Genomic DNA, 17,908 nt, shown 5'->3' with positions numbered 1-17,908 from the left:
TGACTCATAAGAAATGCTGTGAATTCTTGTTCAAATAGGTAATCTAATGTGGCCATAGGATTTAGCAGGAAAACCAAGAACAATCTGTTGAATCAAGATAAAAATGATTCAATTTGTATGCAACGGGCAGAACATGCAAGTAGTGTAGGATGTGCTATGGAATGTCTGTATCTGGGCAATTCTGCTGTTACACCTTTTGGAAGCCTTGAAAAAGAAAGGTAGGGAGTAAAAAAACTTTAAGATATTAGGGAAGTGAAACCAAATATTGAATGGATGCTCTGAACTTACAGCAGCCTCGTGATGGATGCTTTTTAGCAGGGTGCTTCAGGATGTTTGTTTTACATTCTCCCAGAACAACAATAAGCTGCAGATATATTCAGCACGAGGATAGTTAGCCTGCTTACTAATAATATGAAGACTCCAGTGCAAGGGCCTTAGGTGCTTTTTATTTAGAGACTTTACAGCTTCAGTGAACTTCTAAGTTAGCTGGGTGCCGTCACTCCGAAGCTACTTTGTTACTCATCATTTCGCCCCGCCGGGCCCAGAGCCGCCGCCCACCCCGAGGGTCCATTTTCCGCCGCAGCCCCGGCTGCCTTCGCCGCGCGGCCTCCGCCCGCCAGGGGGCGCACGCGGCCTTTCCACCGCCTCTCTGCTCCTCTGTGCGCGTCGAGGAGCGGCCGGAGCCTGGCGGGTAGCGCGGCGCTGGGCTGTGGGATCGGAGGCCGCGTCTGTCGGGCTGAGGGGGGAGCGGCGGCCGTCGGTGTGTCCGTGTGCGGGCAGCGGGAGCGGTAGGCCTCGCGAGGGCTAGGCGGGAAGGGCGGCCGGTCCGCAGGCCGCAGGGCAGCGCTGGGAGGTGGCGGTGGCACCGCGGGGGAACGGAGCGGAGCGCGGCTGAGGTTGGCGCTGCCGGGCGGGAGCGGGTGCGGCTGCCCCGGTAGGAGTCGGCGGAACGGCCCTGCCCGGCTGTCCCTGCCCGGCTGTCCCGCCCTGCCGCCCGACAGTGGTGCGGGAGGGAAAGCCGAAGGTGTGAGGTAAATGGAACTTCAAGCTAGTGCGTATTTCTGCCAAAAGTGTTTTTTTTTTTAGCTCCTTAGAAGTGTCTTTGATGAACGAATAACTGTTTTTGAGGGAAATTAGGTAGTTCTTTTTTTGTTGCTTTTTTTTCCTAGACAACAGCAAAGCAGCAGAGCTGTACCTGTGCTGAGAAGGTAGGGATAGCACTGGAATGAAGGAGAGTAAGAAAGTAACTAGAGACAAACTGTGGGAAAGATCATCGAGCCTGGGTATAAAGGGAGAGCATAACATGAGTTACTTAAAGATTAGTCTTGAAAACAGACTTACGACCTACTTATAAAGATGTTGATGTGAAAAAACAGCACTAGGTAGTTTGAAGATATTTCATTGTGAAAAAAGCGAAGGCTGACCAATGATGATCTGTAAAAAGACGTTACTCTTACTATGAACAAAGCTGTAGGATACTTGGTATGGCGTTAGCCGTTCCCACGTGAGTGAGTGAAAGGGAATGGATGCACCAAGGGGAGCACAAGGCGAGTAGGGAGGTGAAGGGTCTGTGCTGACATTTGGCCTCTTCTGCTGCCTGTTGAAACACTGAGCTGAACATTATGAAGGGAATAAATTCAGATTAAGAGTGCTGTTGATACATTAATAGTTTAATATAGATGTTAAGGTTAATAGCATGTGATTATAATATTTCTAGCCACCAAAGCACTGATGTTCAGAAGCAGCCTTCCCTAAGGTCAAGGAGGAGCAAGAACTCAAAATATGTTTTTAAGTGGAAAGTGGCTTGTTTGTTAGAGTAATTGCTTTTGCTTGCTGCAGCAGGGAACTAAGCTTGGTATTATTTGTAGAACTTAGGTCTTTTTTCCCTTTCCTGTTTAATTTGTAAAATAGTTGATTAACAAGAACTTGTTAAATGTATTCTTTAAAATAAAGGTATTTATAGTAGTGTCTGCACTCTGTCTTGTAGAATTGATGACAGACAGAAAATTACACTGGCTAATTGTTTTCTTTTTCAGTTGAAAAGAAGGTATTAGACAGTGAACTGAGATGAATTGACTGAAGCCAGGCGTTTGCTTCTGATGCTTTCTTTCCAGAGGAACTCTAGCTTGCCTTTGCAGGGGGGAACTATAGAAGTCAGTTCAGACCTGCGCTTAGGGGTAGGTTTCTTCTTAGCATGTTTTGGTATTCCACGTTTAGAGCTTCCTTATCAGCAAGAGAGGGGGATCTCAACAGGTGCCTAAAGTTGTATGCAGTCATAATTTATCTGTCCCAATTTCTATTCTTGTGCAGTTCATTTCTGAATACATGTGGCCTTGAAGTCCTCATCTGCAGCCTGAGGACCCAGTCGTCCACGGAGTGAACTGCTAGTGGCTCTGCTAAGGATTCAGGTATGTTGAAATTCGGAGGGTTCTTTTCTCTTTCATTGTCTGTTAGTTGCCTCCTTCATGATATTGCTTGTGTTCTGATGCACCAGTTAATGTGGGCATAGTGTGTTTTGAAGGGCATCTGTTTATACATGTGTTAGGAAATACAAGATCTCTCACGTGTTCAGCTTTCTCTGAAGACCGTCCATAGTCACACTGTCAGGGTAGATGGCAGGCTGACAGGCGTGCTTGAGTGCATGCATCTGTTGCACCAAACTACAGTTATTGGTAATTATTTATTTTTTATTGAGATGCTGCTGTGGCATAAGTCAAAAAGGCAGATACGGAAACACTCAGGTTTGTTGTGGTTTGCTTTACTATTTAATGATGATACTAAGTATGTGTAGTACTGAAGAGTTCAAGTTTGCTTGGATTTGCTTCGCCATTTAAAGATGTCCACTGAGTATGTTGGACCAAAGCTTCGCTCTGATCTCCTGCAGTACCTCACAGAAGCCGTATCTGTACTGTAGGACTTGGTCAGTAGAAATTTTATCAGTAGAGTACAGGAAGGAAAGGCTGCTTGGAAGAGTACTGTAGAGATACAAACTAAAACCTGAATCTAGGTAGTCCAGAGCTGTAGAAACACCAATTTTACCAGCAGGCGACATTTCACATCCAGGTAACACAGATACATCAGCAGAATTTCATATCATAAACTCAAAGATAAATTCTGTTGTTCAGTGTGCTCATGACCTCTTACAGCATCAGATCAGCATAATGGGTTAGGGATAGAGAAATGGCAGTGTGTTTCAGGAAAGGCTTCTGATTTATTGTTTTCCCATGGGTGGTCCTGAACTCTTGGCCTTCCATCTTTGCCAGAGCAGTGCAGAAAGAGGTGTACATCTGTCTTTGCTGTGCCTGCATTTGTTTCGGACTGGTTCTATCTGAAGCTGGGTACCTTTTCAGAGGTATGCAATCTTTTAAGCCTCATCAGCTTCCACTGAGGATTGCTAAGTAGCATTGTTAGATATAGGTGATTTATAAGGCTTGCTTGGATTTTCAGGATGCATTTAAAAAAAAAAAAAAAAAAAAAAGAGTTCCCTGCTAGAAACTTTTAAGGATCCCAGTCACAGCACAAAGAAGGTTTCTCACATGCAGAAATAATTGAGTTGAAAAATTAAAAAAACGGCAAAAATAAATTGCCAAACTGAGGAAGGGAACTGGATAACAAAACATAATGGCACGGGAAATTCAGTGTAGCTGCATAATGTGGTGTCATTATATAGGGTAAAAAGAATCCTGAGCCCCATATGAAATCTTGGGCTCAGTTATCTTGAGGCAGAAGTTTTACCAGTACCAGTGGTCTTTTGTTTCTAGGTTCAGAATTAACAGCAGTGGATTAACAGCAGTTGAGCTGTCTCTCTCCCAGATTTCATAGTTATGGTTTCAAAGCCATTTCACACCCTTCCAACCATTGTGGAATTCTTGGTCGGTTCTAGCCTTTGTGCAGATCAGGAGCCAGAGGGTGGCCTCCCTGCTGTTCCTCAGGCTTGCCAGTTATCCTTGAGCTTGGAGCCCTTCAGACACAGAGTTGTGCAGATGCTGGTACTACAGGTTTGTCTATATGGAGAAAATGTTGTACTTTAAGCATTCTGAAGTAGCTATGTCTGAAAAACAACATCAGCAGATATTCATTAGAAATGCAGCCTGAATAGTGTTACTGTTCCATCTTACCATAACGTATAACTTGGTCCAGTATGGCTCAATTAATTCTTTTAAAATCATGATGTCCTGATAGAGATTTCAAATCTTTGGAATCTGTGGGTGTATCATTTATCCATACAGCTTTGATAAACTGATTGCCTGCGTGAAAATGAAAATTCAGAGCTCAAATGTCTGTATCCAGAGCTATAGCAAGAGTTCTGCAGCTGACATCATTGCTTGCCTTATCAACCTCTGATTTCTGTGCTTTTCTTCTGAGGAAATAAACACCATAAAATCTAGAAAAACCAGGCTGTGTGGATCCAGGTTATCCATCACACTGCTTGCTTCAGTCAGTCCACGTGGTGGCAGCATTCTTCTAGATACAAATGGTGCTCATTCTGGGAATGGTGTCTTGTTGCTCAGTCAGAGTTGTCTTTTCCAGAAGACTGCTGCAAGATCTGCAGCAAACTTAAAAACGGACCCTCTGGTAGGAGTGGAGCTGATTCTCAGGCTTGTTTAAAAAAGCAAACAAAAAAACAATCTGTAATGAACTTTTGGGTGTTTGTATGTTAGCACCCAGCACTTTCCCGGCAGAACCAAAGAATTTGAATAAAGGTTTGTGAAGAAGTTGATGATGAAATTGACGAATCATTCGCATTGCTTATAATAAATAGCTTTCTATAAAAGTGAGTGCACCCAAACTGATATCAGGAACTACTGAAGTTACTTTACTGGTTCACGTGTGCCAGCTGTGGGGCTTAAATCACAGAATGGCTAGGGTTGGAAGGGAGCTCCAGGATCATGAATCTCCAACCCCCCTGCCACATGCAGGGCCATCAACCCCCCATTTAATACTAGACCAGACTGCCCAGGGCCCCATCCAATCTGACCTTGAACACCTCTAAGGACAGGGCATCCACAACCCTTCTGGGCAGCCTGTTCCAGCACCTCACCATTCTCTCTGTAAAGAACTTCCCCCTGACATCCAACCTAAATCTTCCCTTCCTCAACTTCAAACCATTTCCTCTTGTCCTGCTGTTATCAACCCTTTCCGAGAGTTGACTCCCCTCCTGTTTGTTGGCTCCCTTTGGTACTGAAAGGTTGCAATGAGGTCACCCCACACCTTCTTTCCTCCAGGCTGAACAAGCCCAGCTCCCTCAGCCTGTATTCGTAGGGGAGGTGCTGCAGTCTGCTGATCATCTTTGTGGCTCTCCTCTGGACCCTCTCCAACAGCTCCCTGTCCTTCTTGTACTGGGAGCTCCAGACTTGGACCCAGTACTCCAGATGGGGCCTCACAAGAGCAGAGTGGAGGGGGACAATCAACTCCCTGTCCCTGCTGGCTACCCCTTTTCTGATGGAGCCCAGGATAACATCTGCTTTTTAAAGTTACAGCCCATCTGTTTCTAACTGCTGTAAATTGCCTTTCTACCTGAATAGGTCTTTTGCAGAAGATAAACTGAGCAAGGTTCAGAAATACTTACATGCATGTTTGGTAGAAGTGCACTGAAACATGTAGTGCCACTGAATTGCCACTTAAGTCAAGAAGGGATAAAATGTCTGTGAATCTGCTTATCAACAAAGGTATTGAAAAAGAATGAACTCTTTCCTGTCGTTCCCTTAATTTGTGTACATAAATACACAGCAAATGCACCGTATCATCTAGGGAAGCATTCTACAGCCCTGGATTGACGTTTCAAGTCTTGTTTATTTTTTATCTTTTCACAGTGACATACAGCGATGAGCAAAGCTCTCGCTATTGCCATCATCTGCTAATCCATAAAAAAAAAAGCAGAAATAATCCTTTTCATAAAGCTCTCTGTAGGCTGTGTGTGCAGCACACAAAATGCCACTATGTGTAAAGCAGGCATAATGCTCTACTGAATCAGGTATGCTGCTTTTTGCAGCAGATCCGTATTGGTGGGGAAATAAAACTCTCATCCAGTTGGACTGAAGAGCTAAGCGTACCTAGTAGAAGATACAGAGCTCTCACTGGAAATTGTAATAGATAATGGTGGTCTTTCCTAAGCAGAGACTGCAACTGAACTTACAGTTGAAGCAGAATACTCAAGCTGGAACATTTTTCATTCATTTAAAAGCTGGAGAGGGAGAGCTCAGCAAGCCTCTGCCAGTGAAGTCCTCTAAAAAGATCTTAGAGGAAGTCGTTTGCCATGAGCAAGTTGGCAGATGTCATGTAATGTAAGACATGATGTGTTTGCTGAGGCCAGGTGTGGAAGATGTTATTTGTCCTTGATGTTACATTTCCATTTACTGTCAGTGGCAGTTTCTCTGCTGATCACTTTACTGACACGTAGATTCTAGGTGTGTTTGTCTTAATACTGAGCAACATCAACTGTTGTGCCATTTGACATTGTGCCATTGTTCTGAAGTGACAATTACTTCAGATTATCTGAATGTTCTTGGACACAGTGTTGTTTTGCAGAACTGGTAAGTCATGTAGCAGTGGCTGGGTGATTAATTACAGCTCGTCAATCCATTTGTATTTTTGTGGTGGAGAGGCTGTCTCAAACAACATACCTCCTTCTTCTCGAGCTGTTTGGTAACTGTTGAACCTAACGAGAAGGCCGAGGCCAAACCCTACACTTACTGTAAAAATAAAGCCATCCACAGTGCAAATTGAGTAGTTTCAACAGTAACAAGACTTGCATTTGGCTCTGCCTTTGGAATTGCTCAGGTTAACCCCTGGCTTCTGCCTCCACAGGTTGGAGTGTGCTGTGTGGTGGCTCGGTGTGTGACGCTGAGGTACGGCTGTGTGCGGTGCAGCAGCAGACTGCTAACAAGTGACAGTCAATTATTCTGACATCATCACTAAGTATAAGCATTCCTTTGGAAACAGAGCAGTCCTCATCATGTGCTGAGCCATATGTGTCACTGAAGAAGTGGCTAACAGCAAAATCGTAGGCATTATTATGAAAAGTATCCTGTGCTCAAACAATATCAATGTTGTATAAACTTAGGGAAAACATGCTCTTATAGTATACTTTTCTATTAGAGAGTTCTTGCTTGAGAGGATGCCTTTGAGTTTACTTTTTTTCCTCGGGGCCAATTTCCTATCTCAGGACTAAGGTTTTAACAGTGAACCTTTTTTCTTCTTATGGAAGGATGATGTAAAAGCTAGATTTTCAGGAGATAGCAGTGCGTTTTTAGAAGCGGTCATTTACTGAACCAAATTAATTGAACTCCCACAGTGGTGATATGTAGGGATATTCAGAATGGTCGTTTTGCAGTACTTCAGTGTCTGGTTGCTCACTAATGCAAGTCCCTTTGTGACGTGAGTGCATAAGGGGAGGTGTGCCAGCTTCCACATAGGTTCCGTCCTGTGTTCTGATTCATCTTCAGAAGCAATTTCAAGAGAATCACGCTTCGGATTTTTTTCTAAATCTACTTAATTAGATCTTCACAGCTGTTTTTTTTTTTTTTTTATTACTATTCTTTCTGACTGTGAAATACTGAGATTTCATTTCAGTCTTCTGCTCTTCATGATGAATTCTTAAATATTGTAGTAATAATAAAATCTGAATCGGAAATATTTTCAGTTGTACTTCCTGGTCCCTCTGAATCCTTGTGCTTCCTTTCCTGAGAAGTGGTGAGGATATTTCTGGTGTTATTATTAGCTTATGTTTAATCAGCATTGTGTGAAGCGACAGGAAATTCTGCAGGGCTTTACCAGACCTACACATCTGGTATGAAAATATAAACATGAGCTTAATTTAGCAGAGTGTGCCATACTGTTTCTCAAATAGCATATTTTTCTTCCAGTGGAATATTATGTTGTTGATATACGTTAGGGCTTTTTTTGTTGAAGAGGTTTAAGCACTCAAATACTACCTTATAAGCAAGCCCTGATCTTTTTATCAAGTACAAGTAGAGTTTTGTGCTGTTGATATGCTGTTAATGTGCTGATAATTTGAGGTTTCTGTGTTATTTATGGTCTTGCATTAGGGAAGATTTAGTGCAGAAAGTAAAGGGGTCAGCCACACCATGCAGAAATTGGGCCTGACATTTTTCGGAGCAGGGATTGGGCTCGTAGGGTTGAATAAGCATTCTGATCTCATTTATGATTTGGGTGGAAAGTGGGCAAGAAAATTGAAATTGCTATCAGCTGGCAGTCCTGGCTTTGCACCCACCAAGGTTTTGTAACAGACTCATTGAAAATAAAAGCATGATGTCCTTACTTTCCGTGTAGGGTTTTAAGAAGTCTGCTAACGCCCTAAGTGATGCTAGCCTTACATGAAACGTTTTATGTTGTATCAAGGAACTTTTTGCTATTGGAAGTAGTTGTGGGAAAGTGTGCTCGAGTCAGTGATATACCCTCACAAGCTTAAAAACGTACTTGCAGCCCAGTGGAACGTCCTCTGCCTCAGATCATTCCTTATACAAATAGCAGCATTTAGCATTTATCCCCATCACTTTCACTTCTGCGGCCAAGGTAGGAAAAAAGTTGTGCATTCCTGCACAGGGAAACTGGCCATTGTTGATACATGTGGCAGAGTTTGTTCAAATAGGAAATTCAAAGGAGAGAAGTTTAATCTAATAACCTCAGCAGTCCCAATACTGTTAATCAAACCAGTGCATAAACATTAGATACAGCCCTGTAGGTGCTTTGATTTTGAGTGTGATCAAAAACATGGGGGGAAAAGCTATAAAATATAGACTTTATCATTCTCTCATTTTCTTGAGAGTTTAAAATTGAATTCTTTGGCTACTGGCCACATTTCCATTCCTGTAGTTGAATGGCTGCGCTAATGTAGAAGAATACTTTGTATAGATGAGAAAATTTAAATCTGCATATAGCAGTCATATAGGAGGTTTGTGGAGTTAATCAGGACACAGCCTTACGCCAAAATACAAACCTAGATCAAGAGAGAGATGCTGTTTCACGTGAAATGTCAGTTTCCATTCAGACTTTATCTGCTTAAAATTCTTTTTCTTCCTGTCACTTGAACCATGTTGTGGTTGGATGGAATCTTCTAAGAATTGTACTGATTTGTGTGATCTTTTACTGCCTTCTTTCTGAGGCAGTGCAGAACTTTGCTGTCCACTCCCTGCGCACACAGTGGTATCATGCTCTTGCATGGTCCTTCTTTTGTCTTCCTTCTTGTTCTCAAGTAATCTTCTTTGTGTTCCATAAGTCTGCTGTATTATCATACCCTCATTATTTGAATTATCCTTAAAATACCTTTTTGCAAAATTTCAATCATGCTTCATGAAGTGCTTCTCCATAGTGCACTTCTGGCTGTACACACAACAGTTCCACTCCATTTTATTATTGTCCTCCTTGTACCCGTTTTCAGTTTTCACTTCCTTTGCTCAATAGTTTGTGTATCTACGGTACTATAAAAACAATTTGCTGCAAAGTATTGAAAATTGTATTTCTTGCACAATGAAGGGGTTGCTATTTGTAGTAGCCAAGTGTTTTCAGCAACTGACTGTGCATCAAAGTTCAAATGGAGATGGTGGAAGCACCCCTGGAGAGGCTCTGCTTTATGCAGCTGGTAAGAATTGCACTTACTGTCACTGTATCTGTTAGCTGAACTGTTTGTAGGCACCCAATTTATGAAAAGTACTTCTCCCTTCTTTCAATCTTGACCTATGGTGTAGTATAGTTCAATATCAATTCTACTACATGTGATCTTTTCCTAGGGGAGAGGTACTCACCTGTCTTGTATTGCTGGCATTTATTTTATTAGCTCTCTGTAATAACAAGGCTGTGCTACAGTTCCCAGATATATGAGTAAAAGAGCTCTTTCCATATTAAGGTGGGAATGCAGCGCATGAAATTACTGTGTAGGACAGGAAGATTTCAGAGTTGGTTCCTGAGCTGGATTGCATTTTGGCTCAGGAACCAGCACGGCCTGACAGATGTCTGCATTCTACTTATTTGCCTGGCTTCAATGGCACTTTTCCCACCTTTTCTTGCAGGTTTGTCATCTATTCCAGAGACGGTCAGAACCATGTCCTACGTTTTTGTAAATGATTCTTCCCAGACAAACGTGCCGCTGCTGCAGGCTTGCATTGATGGAGATTTTAACTATTCCAAACGCCTGTTGGAGAGTGGTTTTGACCCAAATATTCGTGACAGCCGGGGCCGAACCGGCCTCCATCTCGCTGCAGCCAGAGGAAATGTAGACATCTGTCAACTCTTGCACAAATTTGGTGCTGACCTACTAGCCACTGATTATCAAGGTAATACAGCCCTTCACCTGTGTGGGCATGTGGATACCATCCAGTTCCTAGTTTCTAATGGACTTAAAATTGATATTTGGTAAGTTGCTTTTTCTGGTTGGCTTTTTTTTTTTTTTTTTTAAATAGCATGTATTTTATAATGTATTAGCATTTATCTCTAGAACGTTGTATACAAATCTGCTGTTGCTGAAGTACTGTATTTAGTGCAGTTCGACTTTGTACAATATCACTTAATAAAAGAAGAAAATAAAAAGGCAGGAAAACAATAAGAGGCCATTTCTGCTGATCAAACACAGCAAGCAAAGCAAATAAAAATAGCAGCTGCTGGTGTGGGCTGCTGTATCTTATTCTGCCTCTGCGATGATACTGCTATCCTGGTTTGGCCAGACAGCTAGGTGTGGGTGGTTGGCACCGAAAAAGAAAATCACATTGACTACTTTAAAAGGATTTTCTCCACCACAGTGCTTTTGTGTTAATTGTTGCACTGTATAAGACAAAGGAAATACAGTATATGCGTGTGTCAGTTCATTCCCTACTCCTTTGGCGACAATGCTTCTTTTCAGTGTTTTCCCACTCCCTCAAAGTCTGTGACTCACTCCTTCTTTTAAATATTGTATATTCTTTCCCTCTGGCTTCCAGCAGCTGTCAGATGCCAGTGCTCAGATGCGGGCTCTCAAGCTACAAATAACTAGCTATTTCATTGCAGTAACTGACTTATTTTGTTTGTGAAACTTTCTGCACTGTCAACAATGCATGTAAAATATTTGAAACTTCAGAATGTTTTCTTTTTTTCTTTTTTCTTTTTTTTTTTTAACCTGTCCCCTTTTCACTTCTCCCTCATTGATGCTTTCATCCCAGCAGAAGGAGTTAATGGCAGACCAGATTCTTCAAGGGTTGTGTTCTCTTTTTCTTACTTCAAGCAACTCTGGTGAAAATCTCTAATCTGAAGGCAGCTCCAGTCCTATTCAGTATTATTTTAAAAGTAGCAGAGGAACCATCTGTATTTTATTTCATTTTTGCCCAATGTCCTCATACCCACATGGAAAAAGGAACTACGAAGAAGCAGATTGCACAACTTCTTGAAATCATCCTGAACCTCAAACAGTGCCGTAAATCTACTCTTTTTTATTATAGCACCCAGAGATTCCAATTAAATTAGAACACTAGAAATTTTGATTTTATTTGTAGGAAAAGAAGTTGTACTATTTCAAGCCTAAGTATACTGGTATTCTTCTGTAGTCATTTATGGTATTTCTTTTATAGACAGGAATTGCTTACAGTCTTGTCTAACAAAATAGTTCTGAGCAGTAAATTTAACATTGTGTGTTATGCTAAGTTGTCTTGTATCAAATTTCTACTTCAGGAGTTTCTTTTCTTCATTGTGTCCTTTTGTGGCATTATTTTAGCAATCACCAAGGTGCAACACCACTTGTTCTTGCAAAACGAAGGGGTGTAAATAAAGATGTGATCAGACTGCTGGAATCTTTGGAGGAGCAAGAGGTGAAAGGATTTAACAGAGGAGCCCACTCAAAGCTGGAAACAATGCAAACTGCTGAAAGCGAAAGGTATTCACAAAACAAAAAAGAGATACTGGGAGAAACAATTTTGTGTATGTAAAATATGTCTTTATTAGTACCTGTTTATTGCCTTTAGAGGCAGAGGATAGTTAGGATGCCATAGGAAAAAAGCTTGACAAGGGAAAAGAAATTGGAGCCCACTGATCAGATCATCCCACTTTTAAGTCCCGAGATACAAAATTGAATATTACTGTCAAAATTGCTTTGATATAAAATATTGGATTTTCTGCTTGTTATCTTTCTGACTTTGTAAGTTTTACTGGAAGTTGTTTAGTCCATACGGCATTTCTGTCTGACTTTGTGTCAAAAGCTCAGTCGCATCTAAATGACAATTTTTGATTTGATAGTGTCTCTTTAATGAGCATAGCTTCCTTTCTGTTATTTGACCTTCGTAAATGTTACATTGTTTGGTTTGGCAAGGAAGTCAGCAGTTCTCCTTGGGGAGAGGCACAGACACATAAACAGCGCGTTACCCAGCTTGTTTGTGAAACGTATTTGACGTTTCTAAAATATATTATATTTAGGGTAACAAATAACAGATGCCTGCAGCAGTAAAAGCAAGTGAGCTTGTATGCTGTTTGCTTTGTAAATAAATAATGTCTTTGTAACAGTTGGCTTTTCAGACTGCCACAGTTTCACTCCTCCCCCTTTCTATTTTTTCACACAATTTAGATGAATTTTGCTCAGATGAATGGCTTCTGTCCTCCTGGCTCCCTCCTCCTTACATTATCTACCAACCTACTGAAAAATAATGCTTGCTTTTTCTGTAAACCGTGAGCTTCACTTTTGAGCAACAGTCTCTGATTTCAGATTTCTCCGGTTGTTTTGCAAACGGTTGCTGCTGGTCTGGAAGCAGAGGCCAAAACTTAGTTCCCAGATCAAATTTCTGTTCTCTTGCTTTGCCTCCTGACAGCACAGGGGGAGGGCAGAGCTCACCTCTGTCTGTCAGGACAGGAGACCTGTCCCTCTGCACTGCCCGACGTGACTGCCGGTCGTGCCCACATGTACAGCCAGAGGTGAACTTTCATAGTGTGCTGAAACAGAAAAGAACGTCCACCTGGGCTGTGTGGCACAGACTCTTCCATCGGATGCTTTGCTGCTATACTGTTGCTTAAGCAGATGTAATTTGTCAGAAGAAAAAAATGTCTTGAATACCATTACTTTTAATTGGGTTGCTGTATAAAATATCAAAAATGTTTTCTATGTCCCCTTTTCTATTTAATGAGCAAGGACGTGATCTTTTCACTTGAATCACATTGCAGCTTTATTTAACCTCTGTGTGATTATGTATTAACTAGTTTGTACTGAGGAGTGAGTAGTTGTGTCTTACGCCAGTGGCTGTTTTCTAATAAAGTCTTTGTTTTGCTTAGGAAATCATGAGCAAGGAAGATGACTAAATCCTGTAGCTATGGGCAAGCTACAATAGCTTTACAGCAAATTAAATTCTTTAGAAGCAAAAAAGGCAAGCTGTTTAATACACTATTTCTGAAATTTTCTACACATCACACTGCGATGCTTCAGTAAGCTATGGGAGTTGAGGTTAATTATTCTTCTGTGGCTGTACTTCCTAAGAAAAACATATGAATAGTGTGAAACTTTTCCGTGGTGTAATCTTGGAAGGGCAATTCATAAACAAGACAATCTCCAATATCTTTATTTCCAGTAGCACAACTGGTGAACAGTAGCATTTATACATTTAGTTTTGATTTGGAAATTACTTTTCCATGTAAGGTTTTCTGTTAATATCAGTGTAAGAGATACGTAGGAGTATGGTAAGTGAAAGCAATTAGAGGAGAGGAAGAAGTGTTTTTCTTTTCTGCTTCCCTTCTGCTTTGATTTCACTGTGTACGCAGTTTCACCATTGGCTTTCTATGCTTGTCAAAGCACGATTCTCTAAACACCCATGTGTGTCATTTCACTCAAGCAAGGAGCAGTAGGGCTGTACTGACAACTGGAATTATACGTAACAAATTGATGAGAAATTTTTTATAGACCAATTGTGAAACCAGCAAACTGGGGAGGATACAAGAAGCCAAGCGGTATTTGAAACAACTCACGTTTTTTTATAAAGATGATTCGTGGCCAAGATGACTGTAGCATTCTAATTCTTCTCATTTAAAAGTGAGAGTTGCAGGCCCTAATTTGTAGTCTGACAATTTAAAGGAGCTTGATGAATTGGGGGTGGAATGTTAAAACCAATATCAGAGTGACTGCTGAGAATTGTGTGGCAGAAAACACAGCAGTACTAACTTGTCTTGAAGACCAGAAAGTTTTGGGTTGGTTTATTTTTTTCCAAATGTATTATTTTCTGTGGTGTTTTTAAGCTAGAAGAGAGGCCTCTCACGAAGAAACGCAGAGAGTAATAAAGATCACCTCATAGTTTGGAATCTAAATGATCTTGGTTAAAGTCGCCATTTCATTTGGCAGAACATACTTTTAAATCGTAATTTCTTGTTCTGTTAGCAAGAGCTGTGCCCCTTGAGGTTTTCTCTTATGCTCTATTAAATTCACAAAGCCATGCTTAGTGGGAATTACAGGCATTGACTTTCGAAGGCTTCTTAGGTGGCAAGCCTGCCAACTCAGCAGATAGAAGTACTGCTCTCTTTACCCTGGCTAGAAAAACATCCTTTCCCTTACCCTAAGTTTAGAGTGAGGAGTCTTTTCCTGATCTGCTTTGTCTTGATTTAGCAGAGGCAATGCTATAAATCTGCAGGTGGCTTTAGTTTTTAATTTAGAACGTTTTGGTTGCTCTGAGTAGGATTACTGTCTTACTTAAAGGTGTGTTCTTTTCCTCTGATTTATTTTTAACTTTAATCCTTTGTAGTGCAATGGAAAGCCATTCTCTCCTTAATCCAAACCTACAGCAAGGGGAAGGAGTTCTTTCCAGTTTCCGCACGACGTGGCAAGAGTTTGTGGAAGACCTGGGCTTCTGGAGAGTGCTGCTCCTGATCATTGTCATTGCTCTTCTGTCTCTTGGAATAGCGTACTATGTTAGTGGGGTGCTTCCTTTTGTAGAAAATCAGCCTGAGCTGGTGCACTGAAGCAAGTGGAAAGAAGTGTGCTGTGCTTTTCCATGTTGTAATCTTATTTTGAGCTTCTTGGAATTTTTCCTTCACTGCAGACAGTGGCAGCTGTACATACTGTTTGCTTTTTTTACCTACTGTTAACCCCTCTGAAAGAGAGATTAATTCATTTCAAGTAAAACACTAAATAGTAAAGCATTCCAAAGCTACCTCTGTCATCTCGACTTGGAAGCATGATGTGGAGATAATCCTCTCTGCTGATAAAATGTTGTGATTAGAAAAGGTCTTTTATAATGAATATAACATTCTTGAGTATGAATTGTGTAACCTGGTACACAACCAAATTTGATATTCAATAAGAGGAGAGGTAAATCTGTTGTTGCATAACATTGTATGTTTCAGTTGAAAGAAAAAAAAAGTTTTTAAAAAGTTGTCCACAAATCTGAATAACATAATAATACATTCTAATATATAGCCAGTACTGAGCTCTGTGTTCGTAGTTCTTTTAGTGCCTCCCCAGTTTCTCATCTGCTAGTTTATAAAAAGACTAGAAACAATTCCAATCTTACTATGTCTTCACTGTATAGATCACTCCTTTATTTATTAGGTTAATATGGTGTTTCTTCCCCAGATGAATTTTATGTTAATATCTGCTTGAAGTGAATTTTGTAGAACAAAGCCTCTGTAGTGTTTTAGAAGTAAAATTGTTCGGTCTCTGGGTTGAAGAATTTGCCTTTGTGCTGAAATGTTACTAAGCAAACCTTTCTTTGTAAGGATGGATTGAAAGTGATGTAGGTGTTCTGCTTTGTACATACCACCAGTTCTGTAAGGCCATTGTGTCTGTGAAACATGTCATGAAGGATAACTTCTTTTCCTACTCAAGGACCTCATGGTTCCATACAATTGTGTCATTTTCATGGCTGTAGAAAGGACTTGATTGACTAGAATTCCTTCCTAGAACTTCTTTCTTTTTCAGTTCTTTTCAGACTGCACTTGCAGGCTTATGAAGTATTTTCTTAGCATGTGGAATAAAAATAATTTAAAAATTAATATTTAGGAATATGGTATGAAATGAAATCCTATCCCATTCTGTACATAAGCTGTGAAATCCTTTGTTTGTAAATAACCCAAAGATATGAATCAATTACATGCTCGTTTCTGAAGGCCAGGATGATGCCACACTGTAGTTGAAGGTTTTCAAAGAAAGCAGATTTTCTCCTTCCAAGCTGATTAAATATGCAACTCACTTAGCTGCATTCAAAACTTGCAAAAAATTGAATTCTCTAAACCTAATGGATTTTTTTTTTTACTTTACCACTCCAGAATTGTTGCTAAATGACATCAAACATTTATAAGATTATAAATTGCAGTAAGTATTGCTAGAAGTACTTACATCCCTCTGTTCTGCTACCGTGTACGGTCTCCCTTCTTGTTCATGGGTTTGAGCAAAGAGGGTTATTGTCTTTGTTTTGCTGTGTGACGTGGGCTTCACTAAGATGGGGCCCGTTCTAAATTGCATCTTGATCTCATTTCTTAAGCTGAGGTTAATGAAACAGTGCTTTCTTAGCAGTTGCAAAATCACAAAAAGGAAAACCTCTTAAAACAAAAGGAAAGCACCAACAACAAAACAGCATTCTCTTTGAATATTTCGATTACAGTACATCTGTTAATGAACAGAGAAATGTAAAATCATATCTAAATCGCAGTTACTTTTCTGGATTACTACATTTCTGTTAATGGTACAGTTTATCTTAAATAATACTATCGTTCAATATATATTTCCTGCATAATTTGTAATTGTATTCTCAGTATGGATGAATGCCACAAATAAATATACGTTGTAAGTATGTTTTGGCTTATTATTGCATTAGCACAGTGGTAATGGTGTGACCCTGTTTTACTGAGGGTTTTTTGTTTTGCATTCATAGTAAGCATTTCAGAAGCTGGGAGACTCTGCTCCTAAGAAATGGAAGCCATGCTGTTGGCTTAAATGAGGTTTTAAAACACAGATTGTTTAGGTTTGCCTGCTTTATTTTCAGTGTTGTTTTTACATTGTGCTTTTTCTTATCTAAGATTTCAGGTATCGTAGGGCCATGTAAAGGCCCTTCAAGATTTAAGACTACCTATGAGGGGTACAAAATGCAACCAAGAAAAGCGAGTTTGTAGTGACTGCTACTGTCTGAAATATCGACATGACAGACATCTGACTGAAAGAGAAGTTTGCTCTGTGTGCACTTCTGTTATTAAAAAAGGACAGCTGTACCTTTTATTATAACGTCAACCGCTTCCTGTTCAAAGACTGATTCTAAAGAATGAATTTGCTTTCTAAACACTGGGTTTCAAGGAATACAGTCCCTCTTTCTTGGAGGAACAGAAAGACGACTTTAACCCACTTCCTCTTGAAGCTCTTGTCATAGTGTATTTCACTATTGCAGCATAATGACATTAATCTGTTTAGGCTGTCTGTAGATCAATACGTTTTATTATTTATTATTATATGGGCACTTCCCAGATCCAAGGCAAGTTCTTGTCTTGAGCTTGTTATGCCAGAAAAGAAGGAAGTGAGAGAGAAAACAATCATGGAGTGAGGAGGTGGTTTTTTTCCAGTGCCGTAAGATGGTTTGGTGAACAAGATAAAGCAGACTGGAGTGTAAAACAGAGATATACAGGCTACTCTACTGAGCTCTGTCCCTATGCTTACATTTATTCCATGGCAAGATCATGTCTTACCTCACCCCTCACCTACCATTGTGTCATTTTTATCCTCAGGGGCTTTTATTGGCACTCATATTGATACTTTGCTTTGTAGAAGGGGATGATCTGTTGTGTGACTATCTTGGGCGGGTCTTGTTTTTGGTTACTGCAATATAACACGTATTTCATTACTAGACATAGTCTGGCACTGTGAAGTGTATCATCACAAAAAACTCCTGGGAAAAAAAGAACATGGTTTCATGTGAGAGTATTGATACAGAAGACCTAGGCACTGCGATTGATCTGGAGACTGATTTTTTGC

General features: G+C 40.5%; 1 protein-coding gene across 4 annotated transcripts; it reads left to right on the top strand.

Moving 5' to 3' along the window:
• Window positions 1-626: 626 nt before the first annotated feature.
• On the top strand, window positions 627-16,739 carry ANKRD46 (ankyrin repeat domain 46). 4 transcript variants are annotated; one of them, XM_085221486.1, is made up of 6 exons: window positions 630-788; window positions 2,037-2,177; window positions 2,311-2,408; window positions 10,029-10,371; window positions 11,699-11,857; window positions 14,694-16,739. In XM_085221486.1, the coding sequence occupies exons 4-6, from the start codon at window positions 10,061-10,063 to the stop codon at window positions 14,908-14,910; spliced, it is 687 nt and encodes a 228-aa protein (XP_085077612.1). In that variant the 5' UTR covers window positions 630-788; window positions 2,037-2,177; window positions 2,311-2,408; window positions 10,029-10,060; the 3' UTR covers window positions 14,911-16,739. The 4 variants fall into 4 exon arrangements, with proteins under 4 accessions (XP_085077614.1, XP_085077612.1, XP_085077611.1 ...); XM_085221488.1 differs by lacking the exon at window positions 2,037-2,177 and having other exon boundaries at window positions 627-760; XM_085221485.1 differs by lacking the exon at window positions 2,037-2,177 and having other exon boundaries at window positions 631-788.
• The last annotated feature ends 1,169 nt before the right edge of the window (window positions 16,740-17,908 follow it).

The sequence above is a fragment of the Meleagris gallopavo genome, chromosome 3, assembly GCF_905368555.1.
Source record: "Meleagris gallopavo chromosome 3, MGAL_WU_HG_1.1, whole genome shotgun sequence".
NCBI classification, from domain to species: domain Eukaryota; kingdom Metazoa; phylum Chordata; class Aves; order Galliformes; family Phasianidae; genus Meleagris; species Meleagris gallopavo.
The sequence above is the reverse complement of the archived record's forward strand: the minus strand, read 5'-3'. Positions and strand labels throughout refer to the sequence as shown.

Coding starts and splice junctions, on each gene's coding strand:
- ANKRD46 (XM_085221488.1), top strand. CDS start 10,061: ATGTCCTACGTTTTTGTAAATGATTCTTCCCAGACAAACGTGCCGCTG. Junction 10,372..11,698: donor GGACTTAAAATTGATATTTG/GTAAGTTGCTTT, acceptor GCATTATTTTAG/CAATCACCAAGGTGCAACAC. Junction 11,858..14,693: donor CAAACTGCTGAAAGCGAAAG/GTATTCACAAAA, acceptor AATCCTTTGTAG/TGCAATGGAAAGCCATTCTC.